The following is a 25,414-nucleotide window of genomic DNA, read 5'->3' as shown; positions in this document are numbered from 1 at the left end:
CTATGTAGTCAAATCCTGACCTGTGGTGGGTCGCAAGCTGGGTAAGTGTTTTAAAAATCATTTTAGCCAACTAAAACCTTTTCATTTTATTTATTATTTTAAATTGTTAGTTTAATTTTTTAATGTGAAATAATAGAGTCCCCTGGGTTCCAGCGGCACAGAGCTGTTGTCTTCTCTGGTATAAAGCAGGTTCACTGTACACCTATCTTAAAACTTGAGGGAGTATTAGTCAAAACTAATTAAAGATGCTATGATGGCTAGGAGAAGCTAAGAGAATACAACAGAGAAAATTAAAATTAAAAGCTATTATAAAATTAATTTCCAATCACTGTTCAGACAGTATTAACTGAAATCAGAGTTTCGTTATTAGGTGCAATTTACCATTCATAGTGAAAGAGAATTTCTGTCCAAAAAACTCACAATCTGAAGAGGTGAAAAAGGCAGAAGAAGAAGAAAGAGACACAAGACAGGCCGTGTAACTGCCACCATAGAGACGGGGTGTTGAAGAGAGTACGCAACTTGCTGCAGGCTGCAAGCAAAGTGTACAGCAGGTCCCACTCCATTGCAAAACCCAGTTTTCTTTGTGGCTGAGATCAGTGTGGAGGCAAAAACCCACCCGAGCCTTGCCAGAACCTGCCAAAACCAACAGTGACCACACAGCTACAACCTTGCAACTGAGAAAAAAAAAGGAGTACCTTACGCTAGCTTCTGCGCAACATGTTTGAAGTTTAAATTAAGAAATTAAAATGCCAAGGATAATTGGTGACGATGTCTAGTGCACGACAAAGGGTAACACAACAATCATTAGACAGCAAAGTGCATCAGCTGGAAACATCTCCAGAGTACATGTACAAAGGATGGACGACTGAGCACTGTTTGGGCACGTGTTTTTCTGAGAAGCCCAAGCTAGTAGGGACATGAAGAAAGATAAAGAACTTTATAAGGAAAATGTGATGGGGATCATGAGAGACCAGGTGCACATGTAGTTTCACGAGAAGCAGAATTTATGATTACATTCTTAGTCTGATTTAACTCCACATGCAAATGCTTCAACCCAGATTTCTTAAATGTCCACATTACTGATACTTTGGCTTCTCTAATCTTTTCAGGACAGAGAAGACTGGTCCTGCCATCACGGAAGCACAAAAGAAGAGGGAAAAGCTCCTGACACCAATGGGACACATCCACCTTAGGTCAAAGCCTCACTCCCTGGCCGTGGGCGACACTCACCACCACAACCAAGGGCAGCTCAGACGCCGCCCACGTGGCAGTCCCCAGCCTGGGTTTCTGATGTCATCTGAAGCAGTGCTGCCAATTTTGCCCCAGTGGAAATGCTTATTTGTGTCTCTTTTCTCTACCACGTTGGCAGGAATGAACTTGCGCATGAAACTCAACCATTCTGTGAAGTTTGAGGAAAGTACGTTGTAAACACAATTTGTTACGGAGTGACTGAAAGACACACACGACAGCTGCCTTCTCCTCACTGCCAGAGGAAACTCGGTTAAAGAAATAATCCTCACAGACAAAATATAAAGCAAGGTTTTACTCAGCTCAATACAACTTCTGTAATACCAAGAGTTGTATTTATTATTTCATTAAGCTGCAGTAACAACTACAATAGCGTACATGCCATGACTTACTCTGTAAATCGATCATATTGGAAGAAGTCCACTACACTGCGGCATGCCTGTAGATCATGCAGTGGCTATGTTAGTGGTACATCAGTCCCCAAAAATAAGAAAATGGCTGCTGAATTTTATCTTTTTTTGAACAGGTGTATAACAAGAGTATCGATTAGGAATGGACTAATGGAAATTTTAACTCCTTTCCCTTCAGAAATTTATCTTAACACTGACATTCTTTTCATGTTCTCCAGTAGATCTGTTGCTGTTTGGGCTTTTCTTTGCTTCTTGCACCAGGGATGATGCCAGCAGATGTTATCTATCCCTGCTGTGAATATGCAGCAGCACCCGGGTACTCTGGGACCTGCTTTGCAGTAGGGTGCCCTTGATCAAACATACCTAAAATCCTTCACAGCTTTTGTCTCTGCATATGTAAATGTTGAACAAAGCTGAACATAGCAGAGCCAAAGGCTATGATTTAGCAGCTACCACAGTTAAGCGATCATTCCTAACTGATCATGACCAACAGACTTTGTTTAATAGGGAGGCTGCCTCAGCTGACATGTATTTGTAATATCAGCTTCTGTGAACATTTTTAAATAATCTTAACACCATTGTCACTGATGAACTATTTAATTTCTGGAGATTGTTGATTACCTGCAATTTCTCCATTCTCAACCATAGGATTGCCACTACTGGCTCTTGTGACACTGTCATATGATGGAGGAAAGGATGGTGAGGACAAAGTTTCAGACTTCTCAGGACTCCTACCATAGTTTTCACTCATCATGAATGCAATAAGTCCTTCTTTTTCTGGAGCAACACCACCAAGAGTTTCACCAATGGAATTTCTGTGATGGTACAGGTAAGAAGCCTGCTTTAGGGAGCGCAGGAGCAAATGACTCCTATAGGCACGCTGGATGACAGTGGCAGAAGCTTCCTCTTGTCTGTGTCTGAGAGTAGTGGAGATTGGCTCGTAGGATATTTTGGATGGATTGGCAGCCATGAACTTCTCCTCCATTTGTACTTTAAGAGTATCCATGTCCCCAGAATCTCCTAACACTCTTTTGGTAAAAGCAAACAAGATATCCAAGCAGTGGATCCTGTCTCCACTGACCATGGGCAGGTCCATTGCTATGAGTTCAACTTTGTTTGGTTTTGGTACACGTAAAGGTTCAGCCAGAGCATCTGCAAAGTCTGAAAGTGCAGAGAAAGTTATAAACTGAGTTGCCTCAGGATCAAACTTCTCCCAGATTTCATAAAAGATGTCAAAGTCATCTTCCCCTAAAGGCTCTGTACTTTCCTCAGTAGCAGCATTGAAGTTCTCCAGAATAACAGCTATATACATGTTTACAACAATGAGAAATGATATAATGATGTAACTTACAAAATAAACAATTCCTATTGCAGGTTTCCCACATTCGCCTATAGTACCACTTATGTTTGGATCACAGTACGGTGGCCCAGTGTTTAGAATAGGACTGAGAAGACCATCCCAGCCAGCCGACGTGGTGATTTGGAAGAGACAGAGCATGCTGTTAGCAAAGGTTTGGAAGTTGAACATGTCATCAATCCCATCTTCCATCTTCACATAGGCAAAGTTAGCCATGCCAAAAATAGCGTAAATGAACATGACCAGAAAAAGCAAGAGGCCAATGTTGAACAGAGCAGGTAGGGACATCATTAAAGCAAAAAGCAGAGTTCGAATTCCTTTGGCAGCCCGGATGAGCCTCAGTATTCGTCCAATCCGAGCCAAGCGAATGACCCTGAAGAGTGTAGGTGGCAAGAAATGTTCAAACAATTTACTGATGCCAGAAAGCAGTAAGGCTAAAACGGAAAGGATAGCAACTGGTTAGAATATCACATTTCTGCTTAACTAGTAAGTAGGATGCAAATATAATATCTGTACAGTTGAAAAATATCTGATGTTTGTATGCTAAGACCCTAGCAGAACAACCTTTAATAGAAATTAGAGTTGAAAAAATAGCTGTAGAAATCAGCAATTATAAACCACATTCTTGGGCCACTAGGAGATAGCACCCATTGCACTAAGGATGGCAAGCACCTTTCTATGCACAACTTTGAATACCCGTATCAGTCGACACTCACTGATTGACGGTTTTCTTTGACACTGCTTGCATGAATACTTCAGCAGGTGCAGGTTATGTGTTTACCTTCCAAATATAACTTCAAATACTGACACTACAAAGCTAAATTAAGAAAACAAGATATAACAACAATGTCGCGGTCATCGTTTAGATAATATAGTCAAGATATGTATGAGCAAACCCAGCGATGCCACTCTACAATGGCGCTCTGTTCATTCCAGGACATAGCTACATTGGGACGGTTTTTAACTTTAGTTTGCATGAAAAAAATGACAGATCTAGTAGCACTAGAAAAGGTTTGGCTCCTCTATGTTTAGATGTTTTTGATACATTTTTCTGAATTTCCACTCCAGGAACTTAATTTCTCAAGGAAGAGCCATATTCTTACTGGAATCTTACTTCCCCAAAAGATGTCATACTAAAGAAATATTTTTCTTCCCCTAAAGCCTTGTGCTATTTTGCCAGTACTGGCTCTAGGAACAGTTAAATTGGCAGAAAAGCTCTCTACCGGGCTCTTCCATTACAATCCCTTAAAATAAAAGCTAATATACTTGTGTTGTTCTTTCCTATACAAGTGTGAACACAGTGTGAACCCTTATTTTCAATCAGCTATGCCTGAGTTTCCAGAAACTGAATTCTGTAGTCTATAATCTAATTCCAGTCTTCATATTGTCTATATATTTCAGTTCTCTCTTACAAACTCAGATGATGAAACTAGCAATTTTTATGTGATTGAAGATTTCTTGGTTGGCACTAAATCTGCAACAATGGAAATTATCACATTATCACATAATGTTGTACTGGTACGATGGGTTATTCATTCTGTCTTTCACACTAGGAAAAAACAAACTAAAGAATGATTATGAAAGATTTTACATAACACAGCTGCCCTTTTTTAATACTTTTACTAAAAGAAAACAGAAATTTTTTAAAAAAACTTATTTCATATTTTAATATAATCATGGTGGGTTTTTTAGTTCTTTTTCCTCAAGAGAGTATTATGATTTCCATTTCCACATCCATTTGCTGTTGGTAAATTTTAACTGTATTTTTTCTTAAAAGAATAATAATTGATTTAGTAAAGATTTTGCCAAACCAATTTTACTTACCAGGAAGTGATACGATCACAACAACTAAATCAAATATGTTCCAGGCATTTGAGAAATAGTACTGCCTCAGAGCCACCAACTTCAGTACACATTCTGCAGTAAAGATGGCAGCAAAGAATATATTGATTTTGTAAAGGATGTTAGCCTTCTGTTCACTTTGCTCATAGGTTTCCACCATCATGGCGACCATGTTAAGGCAGATGAGAATCATGATAACAACATCAAAGGACTGGCATGTTACAATGTCAAAAAGGAACCCTTGGTATCTGTTCTAGAGGGAAAAAAAATATCTGGCATCAGTTATGAAAGAAGGAAGTGTTCATCTGTACATGTTTCCAACAGCTCCAATTTTTATGTTGCAAAGTCACTCAACTATAGTGAAGTCAAAGGAATTTGGGAAAGGCAGAATGTAAAAATGATGTTAAAAACCCCTTCCCATCCTGAAGTTTAATCAGTTCCAAGGTGAACGTAAAACCCAACAGTACTTTTGCAGAGAACTTAATAAATATTTAACCTGCAAAATCTTTCAGTGCAACTTTTTGGTATGGAATTGACTTTAGAGCACTGTCTGAGTATCAAGGTAAAGACAGCATTAAAAATTTACATGCAATATGTAAACATATGCACTTGTCAGGGAATTAAATTGCACTTCTGCAATGCATTTTCCTTTTGAAGAATGCAGACAGTCTTACCAGTGGTCTTGGAATGGGTTTTTGAGGTTTTTTGGATCCCAACTTTTTCATTGCATTGTAATATTTTTTCTGTTCTTCTGTCATAAAGATATCTTCCCCACCTAAGTATATAGAGAAATGTCACTGTTGTTTGGTGAGAAAGCAACGCTATTGTAGTTCCAAAGTCTAAAATGCTGGAAACTAACATTCCTTCCTTTTTCACATTTTGCTGTACCAGCCCTTTTCATAATGTGTAACCGTGTCCAAAAAACCAGAGTGACACAAACCATACATTCACAGAGCAGAAGTCCTCGGGTGAAACCCAGCTAGCTCAGAAAGCATGAAAACAAAGAACCTACTGAAAACCTGGACAGGGAAGAATCGTCCCCTGGCTTCCCACATCCTGGTTGCGTTGAATATCCAAAATACTTCTCCGAGCATCTGTACCAGACCACTTTCTAAATAACAAGTCACCTGCCGTGCTCAGTTCCCCAAAAAGAGCAGAAGTTTAAGGGGCTGCAGAGAAGGTGTCATTGCCTTTTATAAGTGGGGAAAGAGCCGGGTGTTCAGGCTATCGGAGAAAAGTAAGGAGGAAGAAACTCACCCTAGGTGTTCCTTCTGCTAACTTAATTTCTAATGCTCTTGTAAATGCTGATAGAAGTTTTAGAGTCTATGTATAGCAAGGACCTTGTTCTCTAAAGACAGCATTATTCAAGACATAGTAGGTGCCTGGGAGCACAACCAATATACTTATCTTTTTCTTTTGTTGGTTGAAGTTGTCAATAATAACACCAACAAAGAGATTCAGGGTAAAGAAAGATCCAAAGATGATGAAGTTCACAAAGTAGAGATACATAAATAGACTGTGCTCCATTTGCGGCTGCTCATTTTTCTGCAAGAATGAGAAGCAACATGAAAAATGACCAGTAACAACATGGACTCAATTCAGAACAATCTTCATATTGCAGATCCTCTCACAAATTGATTCTAGGAGGACCTAAGATTTACAGCCCTACTGCTAACTCTGACAAAATTGGTAGAGTTTAAAACTACCAATAGTGCATAACACAAACTATTATATGTATAGCGTTTTGGAAGGGGTATGAAATGGTGGAAGGAAGTAACATTCATACTGTGACTACTAGATACACCAAAATTCTAGGACCTTCTGGAGACATTATTGCTCAGGTGCTGACTACTATCCCTTTTGAAATAAAACATGAACCTTATAAAATGATACACCAAGCACAACCCCTGAGAGATATCTAACCAGAAAATAAGGTCCAGAATAACAGTACTACAAAGTGTTTAGACAAAGACAACTTGTTAGTTTGATTTCTTTTACAGTGTTTGTTTCTGTAGTTTCTGGCTAGATCATTGCAAAACAGGATGATTTAATTCATACTAATATATTTGCAGTGAAAAACTTGTAGAGCAGAACTTAGTTTTTGACTAATGGTGAATGAGGTTTACTTTTATTTTAATTTTTCTTTTCCACAAAAGCTATTTGTTGTGGGTTTTTTTTTTTTTCATTTCAAATCTGACTTAAAATCCTACCGTTTGCAATTGATTGCGGCCCTACTAAAGTCAATAGAAATAGTTACTGAATTGGACATTCCTGACATGATTTTCACAAGCGTTTCAGAAGCATCAGTTCAGCTTTATCCAATAGGAATAGGAGCTGTAAATTGCTCAGTACTTGAAAAATCAAGCAAACCATTAGAAGCCTAATTCCAAGCTCTTGCCATTAAAAATCTTGGCCTACATATGTCTTTTTCTTCTTAGCAAAAAAACCTTATTCTATGGCTATTATGGATAAAAACAAAACCCAATCAAGAAAAATAGTTTTTCAAATTGAAACATAACTCCCCCCGTTTTTATATATGTTTACTTTTAAAATAATTTGATTCCTTTGAAGTCACGATCAAATTAAGATAACCTCTTCAGCTGAAATTCTTTGCCTCCAAAGACATAGCACTTTGTTCTTTATAACATTTGACGATATTTCTGATAAGACAGCAAACACTACTGTCAATATGAACAGTAGGTAAAATAGTACTAGCAATGCCAGATAATGTATTTTAAATGGTTGCTTATCCACAATAGCTTGATTGTTGCCAAGTTTGGTTTTATGTTTTGAAGTGGACTTTAAACCATGTCACTGCAAAACATTCAGGTTTACTCCAAGTCTGATTTTCATAAATAAGGTTGTGTGAAGGTAGGTTCCTCCCTGTGAGCGGGAGCTCTGAAGTCCCCTGCGAGCTGATGGACACGCAGTGGTTAGTAGAGTCAATGTAGTATAAAAGGGTGCTCAACTGAACAGTATTGATATCCAGGGTGAGCTGAAATGCTCCCTAGATCCCTCTGAGCGTATTAACCAGATCTCCATTAACCATACAGGGCACTTGGAGGCCTTACAGTATCGGTAACTGCATTTAGGGGAGTGGATCTGGAGTTGAATCCTACTCCCCATTACAACGGATTAGGATACTACGAGTCATCCACAGATGAAATGTTTACATCATCTGATCAGAATAATTACTGGAAAGATTTAACACAAACAGCAGATATAAAAGTGCAAAAATCGTAGTGCTTTTGTAGAAAACAGTAACATTAACAAAAAATCTAGTTTGAATATAGTGACTGACCTCTCGGGAATCTACTGCCGCATACATGATGTCCATCCAACCTTTAAATGTTGCCTAGAATGAGAGATTATGGAAAATGTGTTGGACTTTCAGGGTAAGTCCTCACATCATTTGCAATATCTGAATGATACTGACTGGAGTAAGAGCCTTTGGTATCGTCACACACACATAGCACTAAGCGCTCATTTTAGGGAAACTTGCCCCTACGTACGTGTGGTGTTCTCAGCCTTATCAGGATACAAAAACTTGCTAGGGTGGGACAGAACATGCTATCCTAGGATGTTGACAGGGCAAGCCTTCATAGCGCAGTCTACTAAAGGCCTTACAACCCTCATAGCTGAAAAAAAGTCCATGTTACAGAAGATTAGCTCAGAATTTGCCCCGTTTCCTTCTGTGATTGACTCCAGCTCTCAGTCTCATGAACATGCTGGAGGCTGAAACAGCACCTGTCCACCAGATGCTTACTTTATCACCTGGAAAATCACAGCGGGACCTAATTTGTCACCCTATTTCCATTTTTGTGCACGAACAGCACTGGTGTTTGAACAACCAGCTACAAGGGAAGAGCAGGCTCTATGATACCTCTCTTTTCCATCACCCACAGAAATGAGTTAGGAGTTGTCAGGAGGTCAAGCCTATCTGACGTGGTGCTGGCTAGTGAAGGCAGGCAGCACTTACCACCTGAAGAAGAGCCAGGTAACCAGAGCCAACATTATCAAAGTTGACTTTAACATTGACCCAAAATATTTTTCCTGTGTTATTAGACATTCTACAGTCTGTTATGTCATTGATGGAATTATTTAATTCTGAATTTTCTTCTGTCAGATTGACACATTTCCCAAACTTCCCAGCAAACAGGTTCACTCCCATGATACTAAAGATGAGCCAGAAGATGAGGCAGACGAGCAGAACATTCATGATGGAAGGGATGGCTCCCATGAGGGCATTCACCACCACCTTAGAAAAATGGGAAAGGAAAAATACACTTAAAGAATTGTGGGCTCAAGTATTTGCTCAGTGCAATAAGCAGTCACTTAGTCATCTCAGCAAACCGAAAACCAATGTTTTCCGTGCAAATACTAGTCCCTGCTGGCATGAACAAAGATTCAAAGTTCCTTAGTATCTCTTAGGTTTTCAAAGGAATAGTTGATACTTTCTGGGCTGCTGTGAACCACTACCACGTAAGTACACTACAGTGCAAGTCCATCCTCTTTTGATGACTTTCCCTTGGTTTTGGAGTTGGGGGTTTTTGTTTGTTTTACACTTTTATAACAAAACATTTCTGAAGTATTCAGCCACAAGCACGAATGCAGAGGACTGTATTATTAAGACTGTAGAAAGTAGTTTTTTAAAGGACCAGAAATACCTCTCCACTAGAATTTTTCTAGATCTATTCTTTTCAGTGGATTATGATTGTGATTGGGGTCTGTATAACCACGAGCTAGGCAGGGAAAAATCTGTGTTAGGTGCTGTATAATCACAGAAAATGTCCATGTAGGTTTTAAGTGCATGCTAAGATGTAACAGATTGATTCAAAATATGGGGCAGTGTAAGGAAACAATGAGAATGTATCTTTGAGTTTTGCAGTGCATGCGGCAGCCAGGTAGCAAAGAAGAACTTGACAGACCAGAAGAAAAAAAGAAAAAGCTTTGTGAATGCTTTTGGAGACCATGTCACACACGTGCTGCATAGCAAGACAGAGAGTATGATGGTACCTGTTTCAAAATTGACTCCACACATGGAAATTTTGAGATATTCTCTTAGTTAATTTAATGCAATTTCTCTCTGCCTTCACAGAGACAAGACTGCAATCAAACAGCTTTCAGTCAAAGAGCTTTCAGTCTCACTTCCAGAGATATCCAAAAGCAACCTGTATTTCAGCTGCATTGAGGCTTCATTCCCATGTACAGGTGTGACAGGGATGCTACAGGTATGTGCTGTGTACGGATGTGTTTTGCATATGGCTGAGGGAACCTTCCTCTGCGTTTGCACAATGATAGATTTGTAATTAAATATAATTATTGTCCAGTAGCTTCACATTGTTCCAGGCGCTCCATTGATGGAAAAAAGCAGCAAATATTCTACAGACAAACACTCCTGCTTTGTGAAAGAATAAGGCTATTTGGAACAATAATTTGAGCAAAGCAGTTCTTAACAGTCTAAAGTTTTTATAAATCAATCCAGTAAAAGCTTGCAGAGCGGAGGTGATTACTCTGAATTAGCTTGCCATCAGACTTCAAAAATGAGAATTGTGCTCACAGTTCTTATTCTCTACTATTTTTTTTTTTTGCTATCTCAGTAAGACAGGAACCCAAGAATGATTGAGCAGCAGTGAAACAAAGTTCTGCCTGGTCTAGTTTTAGTTTCAATGGCACGTAGGATTGATCGCGCAAGGAAAGGAGCAGCCAAGTCAGAGGAGTGCAACCAAGGTGCCTTTTAAAAATTCATTTACGGGTCCTAAACTGAACTTGGGGCAGACATGTCAACTTCATAAAGACAGAGCCATGAGTTGTGAACCTGTTACCTGATAATGAGTACTGACAGGGTTTAATTTGTGTTCAGGCTTACCCTCATCCCCTCAAATCGTGACAATGCTCTTAAGGGCCTCAGAGCTCGGAGAGTCCTGAGAGATTTCATGGGGCCAAATGAACTGCCTAAGAGGTTTATTAAAGAGACCTGAATGGGAAGATAAAAGTAAGTATTAGCGATGTCCTGGCATCTGTTATCATTATTCTTGTTTTTTTTTTTCTTTTTTAAAAAAGCCAAACCAAATCTCCCCAAATTTTCAGTGCCCGGAGTGCAATATCCTGCAACGGTCACTGAAGAAGGTAAGAGCACTACTGTCTTAGCCTTGCATCCTGAAACCAGTCAGTGATTCTGTTACAGCATCCTGAATCAGGACGCATGTGGAAGTGTCAAAGGCAGAACTTACATCTACAATAAGAAAGTCCAGCCAGCACCAGGCATTGGTGAAATACTTCTTGAAGCCATAAGCCACCCATTTCAGGAGCATCTCCAGAACAAAGATGAAAGTGAACATTTTGTCAAGAAACGCCAACATAATTTTGATGCTTTTTCTCTCATTTATATGGATGTCTTCAAATGCCTGAAATCATAATATATTAATAAATGGCAGAAGTCAGAGACAAGATTTATGAAATGGAAGTCTGGAATCATTAAGGCCCCTTTATCATTCAATACATGATTTACACAGATCTAAACCCCATCTTTTACTCAGATCTATGACAGCTGACAAACTTTGAATTTTCCCTGTCCTTTCTCTTTCTTTTTCTCCAAGTAGTACCCCTCATGGACACAAACATCGTGCACACTGGGGTCCTAGGAGGAAAATACAAACTTCTTTCAAGAGAACCAAGTACTATTTTTTTTCAAGTATTAAGAGTAATTTTTGTTTTAACAACCTAAAAAAATATATTTCACAGTTGTGAAATGACTGCCAGAGACAGCCAGAAAAATCCAGTATACAGCCAGAATAGAGATAGCTTCTGAGAGCTATATATTTTTAGCATTGCTCACTGTCTCACAATCTGTAATAACATAAATAATAAGCTTTCAGAAATTGCAATATGAATAAATTACTGCTATGTGAAGCCTATTTTTTCTCCTGATGAGTTCAAAGGTATTTGCTCCATTTTCTGCAAAAAAAAAAAAAACCAAACCACACCAAAACCCAAACACACACACACACACCCCAACACGAAAAAAACCCAAAAGCCAAATTTCTTTTGGTTCAAAGTAAAGCTAAAAGTACTTCTAAATAAATACATGATATTGTGCTACACTAACCAGGGCTCCACTGCTCAGAAGAATCATGAATATGATAAAGGATTCAAACCAGGAGTGTTCAACAATCTGGTAGCAGGTTTTTCTCAGATTCCACCATGTTGCTCCTCCAAACTTTATGGCACCACCCACAGAACAACGAAAGTATCGAACACAACCTGAAGGAGAGAGACAGCAGTGAATGTATGCAATGAATGTACAGGCACGTGAAGCGTTGCTCAAGAAACTTCTGGTGGCAGGAAAAAGTCCATAGTTATGTTAGTTGTATCATTGTTGGGTTTTTTCATGTTTTGCCATGAGGGGAAAAAAAAAAAAGAAATATCTAAATCTATTTGCATTTTAACTCCTATTTATGTGCACACACAAAGTAGGTGGAGTGCCCTTGGACACTTTTCCATTGTTTCAAGGTATTTCTGAGATGCTGGCAATGCTCTGCGGCCTGCTCTCTGGGCACACAAAACTTCAGGGCCATGGGAAGAGTCTTTACGTTACAAAAGCCTTTCTCTGCATGCTGTTTGGAAAGCAGAGACAAAATACCCTGGAACAAAAGGGCAAGCAGTTGTCTTCAATATTACAGCATTACACCCTGCCTTGCAAGGTCTATTAATTTATTTATTTGCTCTTGAATACACGGAGTGACTGATTTTATGTCAAATAATCTGCAAGAATATGTCGTATTCTATCTGACATAGAGGCTCCCTAAATGGAGACAGCTCCTTTCGAGCTCACCAGATTACACCTTGTAACAGACAATGATGCCACGGCCACCTAACATTTCCTGACCACCCCATTACAAAATCCTGGATTTGATTGCTTATTAATTTTGCCAAGAATTAACTCATTTAGGCCAACATTTTCCTTGTTGTGTGCTCTAGGCTAATTCATGTTTTCATTATCATGAAAAATGTCAGCCAGAAGGCTTCTGTCATTTCCAAGCATAAAAAAAAGTACGTGTGCCATATGTACGATCTTATACAGATATACTACAGTATCATATGCATAACTCATTTATATATATAAATGTATATAATATATATAAATATATATATAAATATACACAAAATTCTTGTCATCTTTCTTTCAGTAATCCCAGTTTCCCCAGTAATGAGGATCTGGGATTTGAGACGAGCCAGGGAACAGCACTGGCACAAGATAGAGCCTTTTTTTTGTTCAGAAATCTGTGTTAGGTACAGCTTTGCTGCACCTTCAGCTGAGTACTCCAACGGTTTGGCCACAGCAGGCACACTGCAGCTGGGACTACAGGGCACAAAACAAGGTATTTCACATTTCTTGCTTGGAGCAGGGAAGAAAATTCTTTATTTCTTTTGTTGAAATGGCTGCACTGGCAAAAAATGCCATCGATAAAGTAGTTTGGAAAAAAACCTGTAGCACAGAAATCTGACACATGTATTATTAATGTAATAGTTGTGGGTTTTTTCTGAAGAAAGCAAACTACAATGTAGGTAGAGTGGATCTCTCTCAGGATTTATGATGCATAACAAAATAGTAAAATATATATATTATTACTACACAGAGAATACTTTGCATTCAGGTACAACACCCCTCTAGCTTCGAATACTTTCTACATCCTTCACTGTTATTGATTCAATCCTAAAAATGTACATTAGAAGTTTCATTGATCCTAAAAGGGCACAGGAAAAAAAAAAAAAATAGGCCAACTCTGCAGAACAGGGCAATGAGGGGGTGGGATTAATTATAGCCAGATTTGATTTATTTGTGTTCTTATCAGATGAAATATCCGGGAAGATGTGTTTGAATGGAAAGGTGGTAATGAGAGAAAGGCTCTGCCTCTGGAAGCGGAGGAGGAAAGCAAGCTCAGAGACCTGTGGGACCTGCTGCTGGGCTCCACATAAGTGAGGCAGGAGAAGTGCCTCCCGATCGTTTTGTGGTACAGGGAAGCTAGAATGGGCAGAAAACAACAGAATCTAAGAAAATTCTGGGAACGGGTAGAAATGGTGGTGGTCGGCCAAGCTGTCTGAGTGAGCAAAGAGCAAGTGGGAGCACCAGGAAGAATTTTGCTAGTTATAATTCATTTTATATAACACACTTGGAAGAAATGAGCCTATAAACAGACTTGATGTAGTTCATCTTCTCACAACTAACACTGAGAGAGCAGTGATTACCCCTGGCTGTCAGTAGTGATACTTATTTGAGAAAAATTTAAAGAGTTATTTCTTTGCATCTTATGAAAACGACATGTTGTTACACATGTTAGGGTAGGAAGAATTCATAAAAGTACTCAACACACCCCATAGCAATTTGTAAAGCTAGATGTTGTACGATGATTTGAGAAGGGATTCCCAGATTATCACCCTATAGAAATTCAACTTCATCCTAGCACCTTCTCTCTGCTTATTTCACTACTTTCTTTGTTACAAACATTGTTCATGAAATGCTATTCAAGGAATAAACATTTATAGCGTTGCAAAGTATTAACAAATCTGATGTGGCAAGTGCCTTTTTCTAATGGCCACTGTCAGGTGACATCTGATCACATACACTTCTCTTATGTTAAACTCCCAAAGTGACTTTGATCCTGTCCAATAGAGTGAAATTCATCTCTCTCCACTGTAATAATGTCATGTTTTGGGATTGGGTCTATGTCATTGCCAGGTCCCAGTTAGAAGCAATTGGCTTTAAAGGAAACAGGGTTTATTTTTCAGGTGCCACAATCTCTCTGTTGACTAGACAGAGACAATGATTCGGACTATTTACCTGTAAGTAAAATGAACTGAAAATAATCTCATCCTATTGGCTCAGTGTCACTAGAGGAACAAATCTGGTTGACTCTTCTCACTTCCCAGTGGTGAAACCATGAGAGCCTTACCTTCCGGAAAACATTTTTCTGGAGTCTTGAGGTCTTCAGCAAACTCTGGAATTTGCCTCAGAAGATCTTCAGGATTTGTCAGATCCACTGTGCTGCCTTCAGAAGAGCTGACACTGTCAAACTACCGAGCAAAATAAGATCAAGTATTGATTCTTTCTACATTCAGCTCCAAATGCATAAGCTCATCCATGAACAAATAATATTCAAAATTAAAACTTGCCTAGGTACTAATATTTCAAGTACTGTTGGTAATGGAACAAACTTTGTGATTTTAAAAGCACATGAGTTTAGAAGGACCAAGAGGTGCATTCAAATAGGGACCAAAGCTATTTAATTACAGGAACCAGATTTAACTGCCTAATAAATTGGAGAGCTTTCAAATTGTTTAGCAGCATATATAGTCCTCAAAGCAGGGTAACTACTCGGGTTAAAACCATGAGATCACTGGAAAATACATTCAGACAGGAGAGCCAGATAAATATATCTGGTATTGTATCAGGAACTGAAACACCCATGACAGTATTTATGAAGTAGAAATTGGATTCGTATCATATATTCTGCAATTACAAAGCTTTTCGCTATCCAATCACACCATATATAATGTGTGATGAGTCAGCAGAGTATTACTGATTACTTTCTCTATGGTTTTGTTCTTTTACATTTGCACAGTGCATTGTTAGTTTTTTAATGTAGTCTTTATTTAAAATTATCCTAAAATAGTTTAATTAACTATCTTTTATGTCATAGTGAGAAACTCATTTGAAGTATTTCAGTTCTTGAAACTGAGATACTCAGGACACAGGCAGACTTGGAAGCATCTCTCTTTTAATGCCTTTTTTTTCTTCCCCTCCTTTCCTTTTTTTTGTGGACTCCAATTTCAATAAATGGAAAGTAGCAGAGAAAATTTTATAAATTATTTATTTGAATCAAATTATTTTGTCCTTTTTTTTTTAATTTCAAAACACTCTCTTTCTTATACATACATTTTTCTTAAAAATCAATACCTAGAAATCAGCACAGCTTCAACTTCATTCACATAATTCCAGCTCCGTTATTAACCAGCCAGACTGGCTGCTGCAAGCTCAGAGCCGCTGCTGCCACTAAACTCCACTCCAGGAAATCCTTGAACAAGAACATACCTGTGCTTGACAAGTATTGGAAAGTCAATGCCATAGAAAACAACCTTTTACCTCTTTTTGTTCTGGTGAGGACGGCTCAAGCTTCCTGTCCTTTCCTAGGTAAAGCACACTGAATTCTTCGGAGGAAAATACTGATCCTTTACTCCAGCTGCCTGAATTTTTCCCTCTTTCTCCCCTCAGCCTCAGGTGATTTTCATCCTGAAAATAATCTGCACATTAGAGGGGGTTTGCCCTGGTTTCAGCTGGGGTAGAGTTAATTTTCTTCAGAGCAGCTAGTATGGGGCAGTTTTGGATTTGTGCTGGAAACAGCGGTGATAATGTGGAGATGTTTTAGTTGTTGCTAAGTAGCGCTTACACTGGTCAAGGACTTTTTCAGCTCCCCGTGGTCTGCCGGGTGCACAAGGAGCTGGGAGGGGGCACAGCGGGACAGCTGACCCAAACTGACCCAAGGGATATCCCACACCATATGACATCATGCTCAGCATATAGAGCTGCGGGAAGAAGAAGGAAGGGAGGGATGTTTGGAGTGATGGTGTTTGTCTTCCCAAGTAGCCGTTACACATGACAGAGCCCTGCTTTCCTGGGGATGGCTGAGCACCTGCCTGCCCGTGGGAAGCAGTGAATGGATTCCTTCTTTTGCTTTGCTTCTGCGCGCAGCTTTTGCTTTCCCTATTAAATTGTCTTTATCTCAACCCACGAGTTTTCCCACTTTTACCCTTCCCGTTCTCTCCCCCGACCCCACCACGGGGGAGTGAGTGAGCAGCTGCACAGTGCTCAGTTGCTGACTGGGGGATAAACCATGACAGGTTTCTTTTCCCTTTTTAGAGGGTGGACAGTTTGGAAGGAAAAGAAAGATAAGATACACATTTCACTTAAAGTGGGAGTCGCCAGACAAAAGTAATGAGATATGACCTGTTTGAGTCTCTGATTTTTACCTAAGGATAGAGAAAGGGAAATTTTCCCCAACAGACATGCAGCAAACTAAGTATTTTAGTGAACCAGTCAAAAGTGAGAATTTTTGCATAGGAACTAAGACAGAAACTTAAGGTGGGAAATCCTGAGACCAGAACAGCAATCTTCTATGGTTAAAATAGAACTGAAAAAAATCAGAGAAAACAGTGAAATAGGATAATATACGCTGTCATATAAGAAACATGACTTAGAGCTACTCTTACCTCGTTCTAATAATTACTATATACTGTACACAACAAGGACAAATACAAAAAATGGACCGGAGCTATAAATATATATCATGAGTCCATGATAATGCCCTTATGCAGAACATATGGGGTTTTTCTCTCTCATATAAATAATGCCAAAATATTGGGCATTATTTACTTAATTTTTTACATAATAAATGCCAAGTTCGTAAAGGACTACCGCAATTACCTACGAGCTATGTAATTACCTGTGTGTAACGTAACATGTCAGGTAGGAATCCCTGCAACAAACCCAACAACCTATGGTCTTTCTTTTAAGACCATGAAAGATTCATGATTTTTAAAAGGCTCCAAGTGATAATTTACCCTCACTTTAAACATTCGTACTTTTGGTTCTAGTTCAAAATTTGGTAACTCTCTGGAAATGGATCGATATATGCCACCCTATTCTGCTAGAGACAGTCTTCTACCATACATGCATCCCTCAATATATTTGTGTTGGAACAGTAGAATCTCATATAAATTTATTACCTGTTTGCTGTATTCTGTGTCTGTAAACGTGCTCAGCTTGTCATCATCTTCGAAACCCTCACTTGTATTCTCTGCCTCAGCAATAGGGACACAAACAAATACATTGGGATTGGTAATAAAATCTTCAAGACCTGAGCATTTATCCCTGTTTTTCTCAGTCCATTCATTATTGTAATTATTTTTACAATTTTTTATTTCTTCACACTTGAACGCAGGTGGGTTCTGTGCAGTCAATTTTACTTTCTTCCTGTGTGCCTTCTTTATATGCCTGAGCTTTCCACAACAGGTACGCCATGTAACACTCTTCACAAAGTGAAATCCCTTGTGGATCCGAGCAAAGGCGATCTGAAGATTGTTCATCTCTCCGTCATCCTCTGCTGTCTGGAGACAGTCGGTACTGAAGGAATTCAGCAGTAGTGCAATGAAAAGGTTGAGAACCTGAAAGTCATTGAAACAGTAATAAAATTACATCTGGAGAGTAACATTCAGCAGTCTAAATTCTAACTTCGAAGAATACAGATACAATCAAAGTTCAGTCTTACTGAGCAAACCAAAACGAGGCCACAATGAAATGACTATGATAACATTATGGTTGCTGAAGCAAACTTCTCTTTCAGAAAGTCCACTGTTCCCATGACCCTCTTCCCCCTCAAAGTTATTTAAATAGTAGCTAAAACAGATCTGTGCATGCCAAATGCATTATTTGGCCAAAACAACTTTTCAAAGGTTACGGTAATAAGAAAGATTATGGTCAGAGCTTGTCAGTTTAATAATGTCTCTTCCTTCTTCGAACTAGAATTAAATCCAGCCTCTGTGGTGCTACACCCAAAACGCTGTGGATTCAGGCCCAGCAATTCCATCAAATCTTCATCACTGTCACAAAAATCAATATGAAGAGAATCTCAAAGTGAGGTTTCCTTGCTGCTTTTGAGTACATTTAAATAGAAGAATTTATAAATATCACTTTTTTTTTTTTAAGGGAATGGGAGAATTTTATTTTTTTCCTAATATTTCAGTTTGGGATGGAATCTATGTATCTTGATTTTTGTTGTGTCAGAACTGGGCAGGCAGCACCCCTGAGTCATCCAGGGACAACAGTCAGTGGAGAACATTAGTCCTCCAGAGACCCGTTTGTCTCATCTGTCTTCGCTACTGACCTTAGGTTGGAATAAATCTCACTCTCAGATTCCAATCTGTTTCTTTTGATAATAAGAAAGCCTAAACAAGGAGCGCAGGTTAAGCACTTTATTGTTTGACACCTAACATTATGCAATATGAACATCACTCACAGCATTTCATCACTGAAATCAATCACTGGGATGCAGAACAGGTGGGACTTTAAACCCGGGGATTTGGGATTCAGCCACAGAACAGGTATTTCCCATAACGACTGCCCAAACTTAATTCTTTTCAGCAGTTTCTTAAATTAAGGAAAGATCAGTATTTGAATGATATTAAGAAGGACATGAGAAATTAAGCTTTTTAAGCTTAATATTTTTATTATTTGGGCAGAAATGATGGACCAGGACTGGGAAGGCAGCCTGCCCCTTACACCCCAGCATGGGTGTGCGAGGCTGTGTAGGTATGCCGTGGCAGGATCTAGCCCTTGGGTATAAACATGCCTAGACGTGATTAAAGAAAATCCTGATTTCAGTGATAAGAGTGTAGATTCTGCCATTTGCTGATAAAAAATTCAATACTTGCATGGGATCTTAAGAAAAAAATAATTTTAAACCCAATTTATTTAGAGGGGGACTTAAGCACTCAGCTCCATTAATTCAGGCAAGGAAGCCATAAGACTTACTGATTATTTACATCCAAATCCCAAGACGTGAAGAAACATCGTTGCCTGTACTATGTTTACTGCAAAGATATTCCATGTCACATTGCCACGTGAAAAGGTCAAGTGATGCTGCATGCAGAGCATGCAAAATGCAAAAATACGGACAGCGGCTCAAAGGTGAAAGGCAAAAGAGGCTTTTGCAGCCTATAACACACACACAGGTAACTCTTCCACCTGCGTTAGGGAAACTGCCTTTTGTTGACAAAATGGTAATTAAGTAGATTCTACCTTTCGCAGCATAAAGAGAAGTAAATATTGGAAAACCCACCACTAAATTTCCTATCACCATGACCAGCAGAAAGACAAGAAGGCACAGTGGCTGTTCAGCGACCACCATGCAGTCCCACATGGTCTCAATCCATTCTCCGCACAGAATTCGGAAAATAACGAGGAACGAGTGGAAAAAGTCCATCATGTGCCAGCGTGGCTTGCCATCTTTGTTTATTTTACGGCAGTTGTCCCCGTAGCTTCTCCCAAAAAGTTGCACCCCTACTATAGCAAAAATGAAAACGATGATTGCCAGGACGAGGGTCAGATTACTCAGTGCACCCAGTGAGTTACCAATTATTTTAATTAGAGTGTTTAAAGTTGGCCAGGACTTTGCCAGCTTGAAGACCCTCAGCTGTGTAGAAACATAAAACATAGTGTTAGACATCAGCAGACATAGCCCATCTCTGCACCTTTGCATGTTTGAATCCTCCAAAAAGCATTTTACAGATATTCTGAACTATTCCAGCAATGTAATACTTGTGGCACTGTGACACTAATACTTTTTAAAAAGCATTTATAGATTTTATTTATTTTTTTTTACTGGGCAACATAGAAAACAAACCAACCACCTCATACAGGACCAGGCTACCTTGAGCCCCTGGTAAGTGTTTGGCCCACACAGGCATCCATACAATGCACCTGGTGTAGACGATGGTGCCTAGCTTACATGTAACAAGCTGGGAGACAGGCTGCTATATTACTATTAGTCTATCTTTTGGTAAAGCAACCTAAATTGGTCCATGGCATACGAGATGAATACCTCAACATCATCTCATATCTGTTTTTAAGTATAGTTTTTTCTGTATTTGTACTCTGACACTTTTTTCCCTAAGTTTCCTGTGCTGGTTTTTTATTTTTGACACCAGTTTTACAATTTCTACTCTGGAAAATCTTTTCCTCTGAATATTTCTTAGTGTATTTAAAAGAAAAAATAGCCTATGCCATTAAACTCTGACTCTAACATCAGAAGGAGTTTAAGAGTGTGTTTCTTATTCCTAGTGCCAAGAAGATGGAGAGGAAAAAATAATTAAAAAAAAAAAAAATCATTTCCTGCACCCTAACTACAGAGAACAGAAGTATTCTCTATTATATTCACAACAAAATATTTTATACAACTGAGTAAATGTGAGGCATTACCAGTCTGAAGGATCGTAAAATTGATAGGGTTCCTCCTGTGCGCCTGCCTTTCCTTCCTTTGTGTTTGGGTAAACTCAGTTCAATTAAACTCAATGTGACAATTACACTGTCAAAAATATTCCAGTGTTGCTGAAAATAATAATAGGGATCGAGAGCAATGATTTTTAAGATCATTTCTGCAGTGAAGATTCCTGTAAAAACCTGTGACAAAGAAGCAGAAGCATCAGCCTAAAAGTAGCCGTGAATTTATCTTATCTTTAGATCATGTTCCCACAAATAACATTCAGGGACAATTCAACAAAAGCCAATTTTTACGAACTTCTACTGCCTTTTCAATTAAAATGGGAGGATTGTTTCCTGCCTTCTAAAGAGTGTGTTAGAAGTGTATCAATAAAATCTGGGAACTGCCTATATTAGAAATTTAGAGTTTACAAATGCAGAGTTTGCTAATCTTTAGTTTTTACAGTTACTTTTGACGTCTCAAGGGAAAGCACGGATCAATCAGTCCTTGGTATAAAATGCCACATAGCTGAGAATTTGCTTACCAAGTTGCCTACATTAAGCATCAACTTAAAATTATCTGACATATTATTGTGCTCCAGTGCCATGAACAAAGTGTTCATCACAATGCAAACGGTGATGGTGAGATCAATGAAGGGATCCTTTATGAAAGCAGCCACTTTCTTCTTGATTCTTAACCAAAGCGGACAACAGTCCCAGATTAGATACTTTAAAGCAAAATCTTTCAGGAACGGCGGGCATCTCCGCTGAGATTCTTCAAGTTCTAAATGCAAAAGAAAACCCTACTGTAATTAAATAGTTATCACTGAGCAAGGTAGTGAAATAACAACTTCAAGTATTCAAAAGACCACAGAAGTCAAAGGAAACCTCACATCTCACACAGCCCCAGAGCTTCCCTGCACTTCCCATCATTCGTGCAGTCCCTACATCAGCTAATAAACATGAGGATAAAATTCAGAGAAAACTGGATTCAAAATGTATTCATGTAAACTGACTTCAAAAGCCTTTGGAACAGGTTTTATTTTTCTTAGACCCAGACTCATCCTACAATCACTTGGCTAAATACAGATGTTTGGGATGCGGAGGCCGGACCGCAGCATCTCACGCTACAAGCTCTTCAGAGTCAATACAGCAGCTAAGGCACTTTTCACCTTACCCTTACGCAGATGTCTAGGACATTGACTCTATTACACCAAACATCTCTGTCTCCTTTGACTCGAGTCAAGGGAGTCCACAATCAAGGGGAGCCACAGGCACTCTGATTGTAGCTGAGGCAGAGCCAAACCACAGCGTCTGAAATTTGGCCTTAGGCCACTTCTACTGGAAAGGTCATTTCCCAGCTGATGCCAGCTGCCACACCTCCCCATTTGCTATAGGTAAACATGGGATAGAAGCTGTTCTGGCTTTGTCATTTACATCCTGTTGGTCCAATATAAATCACATAGCCTTCCTTTCTTCACCATCAATATTAGTGAGTTCTCCAAAATACTTTTGACCCTGCTGAAGTCCTGTGCAAATTCATTGACAAACTGGAGCTTACTTAAAGTGAAATAAAAATACAGTAGAAATTGTTAGCAATCTGGTTTTCAGGGACCTGAAAATTTTTCAAAGACCAGATGAACTGATGAAAAAAAAAAAAAAAAGAAAAAGAGAGCAACAACAACAAAAAGTCTTCCTCATCCTGGTCCAGAAAACAACTAAACAATTTGGGCTGAGAATTTTCAGAAATTGCAATAAAACTATCGGTCAGCATAATAACAGTCAGTGATAACAACCTCCACCCCCAAATTCATATGGAAAGGTAAGTTAAAGGAATAGAATAGTGAGGTTAAGCATTCAAAACCCAGAAATTGCCACAACTGATTTTGGCTGCATAATCTTACTGTGCGATTTCGCATGCCTACGTCTCTGGCAGTGACACATCGCCCATCACAGGGTCAGGAGGAGAGTCCTGCACCTCAGACGCTAGGGAAACTCCTTCCACCCACCCTCATTCCAATCGCTTTCACTGCCTGTCCAACACAAATAAGATCTTACAATAGGCAAAGGATGGATTCCAGGGCATAGTCTGTGTGACAAAGTTTTTTGGTGGGTTTTTTTTGTTTTAAAAATCCAAATTAACGATGAATTTCCTAACTGCACTCTTACAAATCTCTGTTAACCTTCAAGAAATGTATTGACATTTTGGTCTTTAATGCTAGCATTACCTTAGGATTGAAAGGAGCACAATGAGGAACCACTTACCCTCCAAGACACTGGTAATTATGCTGACTGCACTTGCTGCCCTTTGTCTCTGAAGTGCCTCGTTAAAGTATTCCACTGACAGATGAGGAGTCAAATGCATCATGCTGCTCTCATCATTTACAGCTGGCTGCTTAAAGAAGTAAACATGATTAGGGAGATACCACAGGAATAAAATGAAGTAGGATGTGATGATGGGTAACTAGGAAAGTTAATAGGAACAATGACATGCAGCCAAATAAATGTACCTTTTTACAAGACGTAATAGATGTTGAGAACAAAGGTCCTACTCTTCAGTAATAACGATGCGGTAAATGGATCTTGCAAGCTCGTAATAGCAACAGGGCAAGCACAAACCTTGGGAGCAAGTGTATGAGGGGAAATAGGCCTAGGAAATATTCCAGAGACTAATGGAAAAGGAGAGAGATGAGGGAATAAACTGGTAGAAAAGCATCTCTACCCACTGGGGGAACTTACAGACAAAGCTTCTGTGCGATGCTAAGGGTGCTGTGAAGGAGAGTTACCTCAAAGTTACCCCCTGGACAGGGTATAGGATAAAAACACTCTTTGGTGACTTGTAATTCCAGCACTAGGAACCTTCAAATGTATGTTAGTGCACGTTGTGCGTAGCAGAAAAATAGGGTTTATAACATGATTGCTGAAGCAATGAACTCTAGTTTTTGGGAACTCATCAGAGTATTAAAAACCACTTTCTACTGACATCACCATGTCACATCACCCCACACCCATATACTTCATTTTACGTCACTGTTTGCCACTTCACTGAAACTCTTAAGACAAGAAAAACCTGCCACTTATGGAGAAACCATAATATGAAGTACATACCTAAAATAACACCTTTTGCTTACCAGAGCACCCTTTGCTGGGTCTTCCATTACTGGTGGAAGCATTGCTCCTTCAGAAGACACTGGATCTAGGCTGTGTACCCTGCTGCTTCCTCCTCCCATCGCCATAATCATCCCATTGCAGTCGTCCACGTTAGCCCACTTGCTGCCCTGCACGCAGTTTGGGGTAGCGGGGTGAGAGCTGTGGTTCATTTGGCTTTGCATGCTGGAGCGTCTCCCCATCTGCGTGCCCGACAGCGGCCGACACTGGATTTCGTGTTCCCCAGCACTGCGGGTCTCTTCATCACCAAAATCCATCCTGGAATCGACTTCTAAAGCAGGTATTTGGAAATTGAACACACTCCCGTGGCTAAGTCTATGTTTCACGTGATTTGCGTTGCGACCATACACCAAGCCAAGTAAAGACTAAAAGCCCAGTAAAAGGAATAAAGAGAGAAAGGCATAATATCATAGAGAAGATTTCGGGAAGCCATATATGTTTAGGGATTGATAACATTTCCTATCAACCATATCAACTCCAACACTTTTATTTAGCTTAGATTTTTCAGGAGGGATTTTGCTTAGACTTAAAAGGCAGATAATAAAATCCTACCAGCTGTAGCAGCTATTTTTGTGATAAGCTTTATATTTATATTTTAAGTAAGATTTTTTTTAACAGAGAACGATGGCACAAAAGTTAAATTCTGAGAGTCATTCACTTTTTTCTGTTCCTCAGTGTTACAGAAAATGTATTTTAACTGTTATTAAAAATTTCCTTCCATCCTTTGTTTATAATATTTTGTTTTCAAATGAAATTTTACATATAATTCTTCCTTATCCCAAAAGGCTGTTAAAATAAAGACTTAAGAGTGATCAGTGTTTAATAGGATTTGGTTTGTGCTTTCAAGCAATTTAATTTAGATTTAAAATTGGAAAAGCTGTAAGGATCTCAGATTCAGACAATAGATTACCAACTTTCGTTGATTGTCTGTGGGCTGTGACTTGGGGAACTGTTGTTCTTCTTCATTATCTTCTATCCCCAAGGACTTATTTCTCTTTTTCCTATTGCTTCTTTCTTTGATTTCCTTGGTAGACAGAGAAGAGGCTTCAAAGGAGCTAAGTGACAGGATATCAATTCCTTTAACAGCCAATGACTGAAATTAAATCAAAAACATGGATGGTATTTTTGCTGGGTACTTCTTTGAATAAAAGCAGAAAGAACACTTCTGTGCTCTATATGATTTCCTCCTAACAATTTGCGTTTCACAAAACTCATTAAAAATCTTCCAGTATGTGATAACACTAAAAGAAAGAGAATTTCCCCAGCATATGGAGCACTGAACAATTTGCTATTTGCAGTATGTTACATGATCGCATGTATTGGGCCTGCCAGGGGCAAAATAATCACATTATAGCT

The 25,414-nt window shown here is 39.1% G+C and overlaps 1 protein-coding gene across 1 annotated transcript in view; it reads right to left on the bottom strand.

Annotated features, from left to right (window-relative positions):
• Nucleotides 1-2,250: 2,250 nt before the first annotated feature.
• Nucleotides 2,251-25,414, bottom strand: part of LOC142054064 (sodium channel protein type 5 subunit alpha-like) — a 34,474-nt gene continuing 11,310 nt past the window's right edge. Inside the window, exons 10-27 of the mRNA XM_075086262.1 lie at nucleotides 24,969-25,151; nucleotides 24,022-24,423; nucleotides 23,156-23,282; nucleotides 21,436-21,674; nucleotides 20,891-21,091; nucleotides 19,752-20,105; nucleotides 17,641-18,078; nucleotides 16,001-16,147; nucleotides 14,811-14,931; nucleotides 11,966-12,120; nucleotides 11,082-11,264; nucleotides 10,727-10,834; nucleotides 8,837-9,115; nucleotides 8,159-8,212; nucleotides 6,261-6,402; nucleotides 5,532-5,632; nucleotides 4,840-5,110; nucleotides 2,251-3,449 (exon numbers count right to left, since the gene is read on the bottom strand). Of these exons, the coding sequence (XP_074942363.1) occupies nucleotides 2,251-3,449; nucleotides 4,840-5,110; nucleotides 5,532-5,632; nucleotides 6,261-6,402; nucleotides 8,159-8,212; nucleotides 8,837-9,115; nucleotides 10,727-10,834; nucleotides 11,082-11,264; nucleotides 11,966-12,120; nucleotides 14,811-14,931; nucleotides 16,001-16,147; nucleotides 17,641-18,078; nucleotides 19,752-20,105; nucleotides 20,891-21,091; nucleotides 21,436-21,674; nucleotides 23,156-23,282; nucleotides 24,022-24,423; nucleotides 24,969-25,151 (4,704 nt within the window). The remainder of the gene's footprint in view (nucleotides 3,450-4,839; nucleotides 5,111-5,531; nucleotides 5,633-6,260; nucleotides 6,403-8,158; nucleotides 8,213-8,836; nucleotides 9,116-10,726; nucleotides 10,835-11,081; nucleotides 11,265-11,965; nucleotides 12,121-14,810; nucleotides 14,932-16,000; nucleotides 16,148-17,640; nucleotides 18,079-19,751; nucleotides 20,106-20,890; nucleotides 21,092-21,435; nucleotides 21,675-23,155; nucleotides 23,283-24,021; nucleotides 24,424-24,968; nucleotides 25,152-25,414) is intronic.

This window comes from Phalacrocorax aristotelis, chromosome 2, assembly GCF_949628215.1.
Source record: "Phalacrocorax aristotelis chromosome 2, bGulAri2.1, whole genome shotgun sequence".
NCBI lineage: Eukaryota > Metazoa > Chordata > Aves > Suliformes > Phalacrocoracidae > Phalacrocorax > Phalacrocorax aristotelis.
Note: the sequence above shows the minus strand (reverse complement) of the source record. Positions and strands in the feature narration are given on the sequence as shown.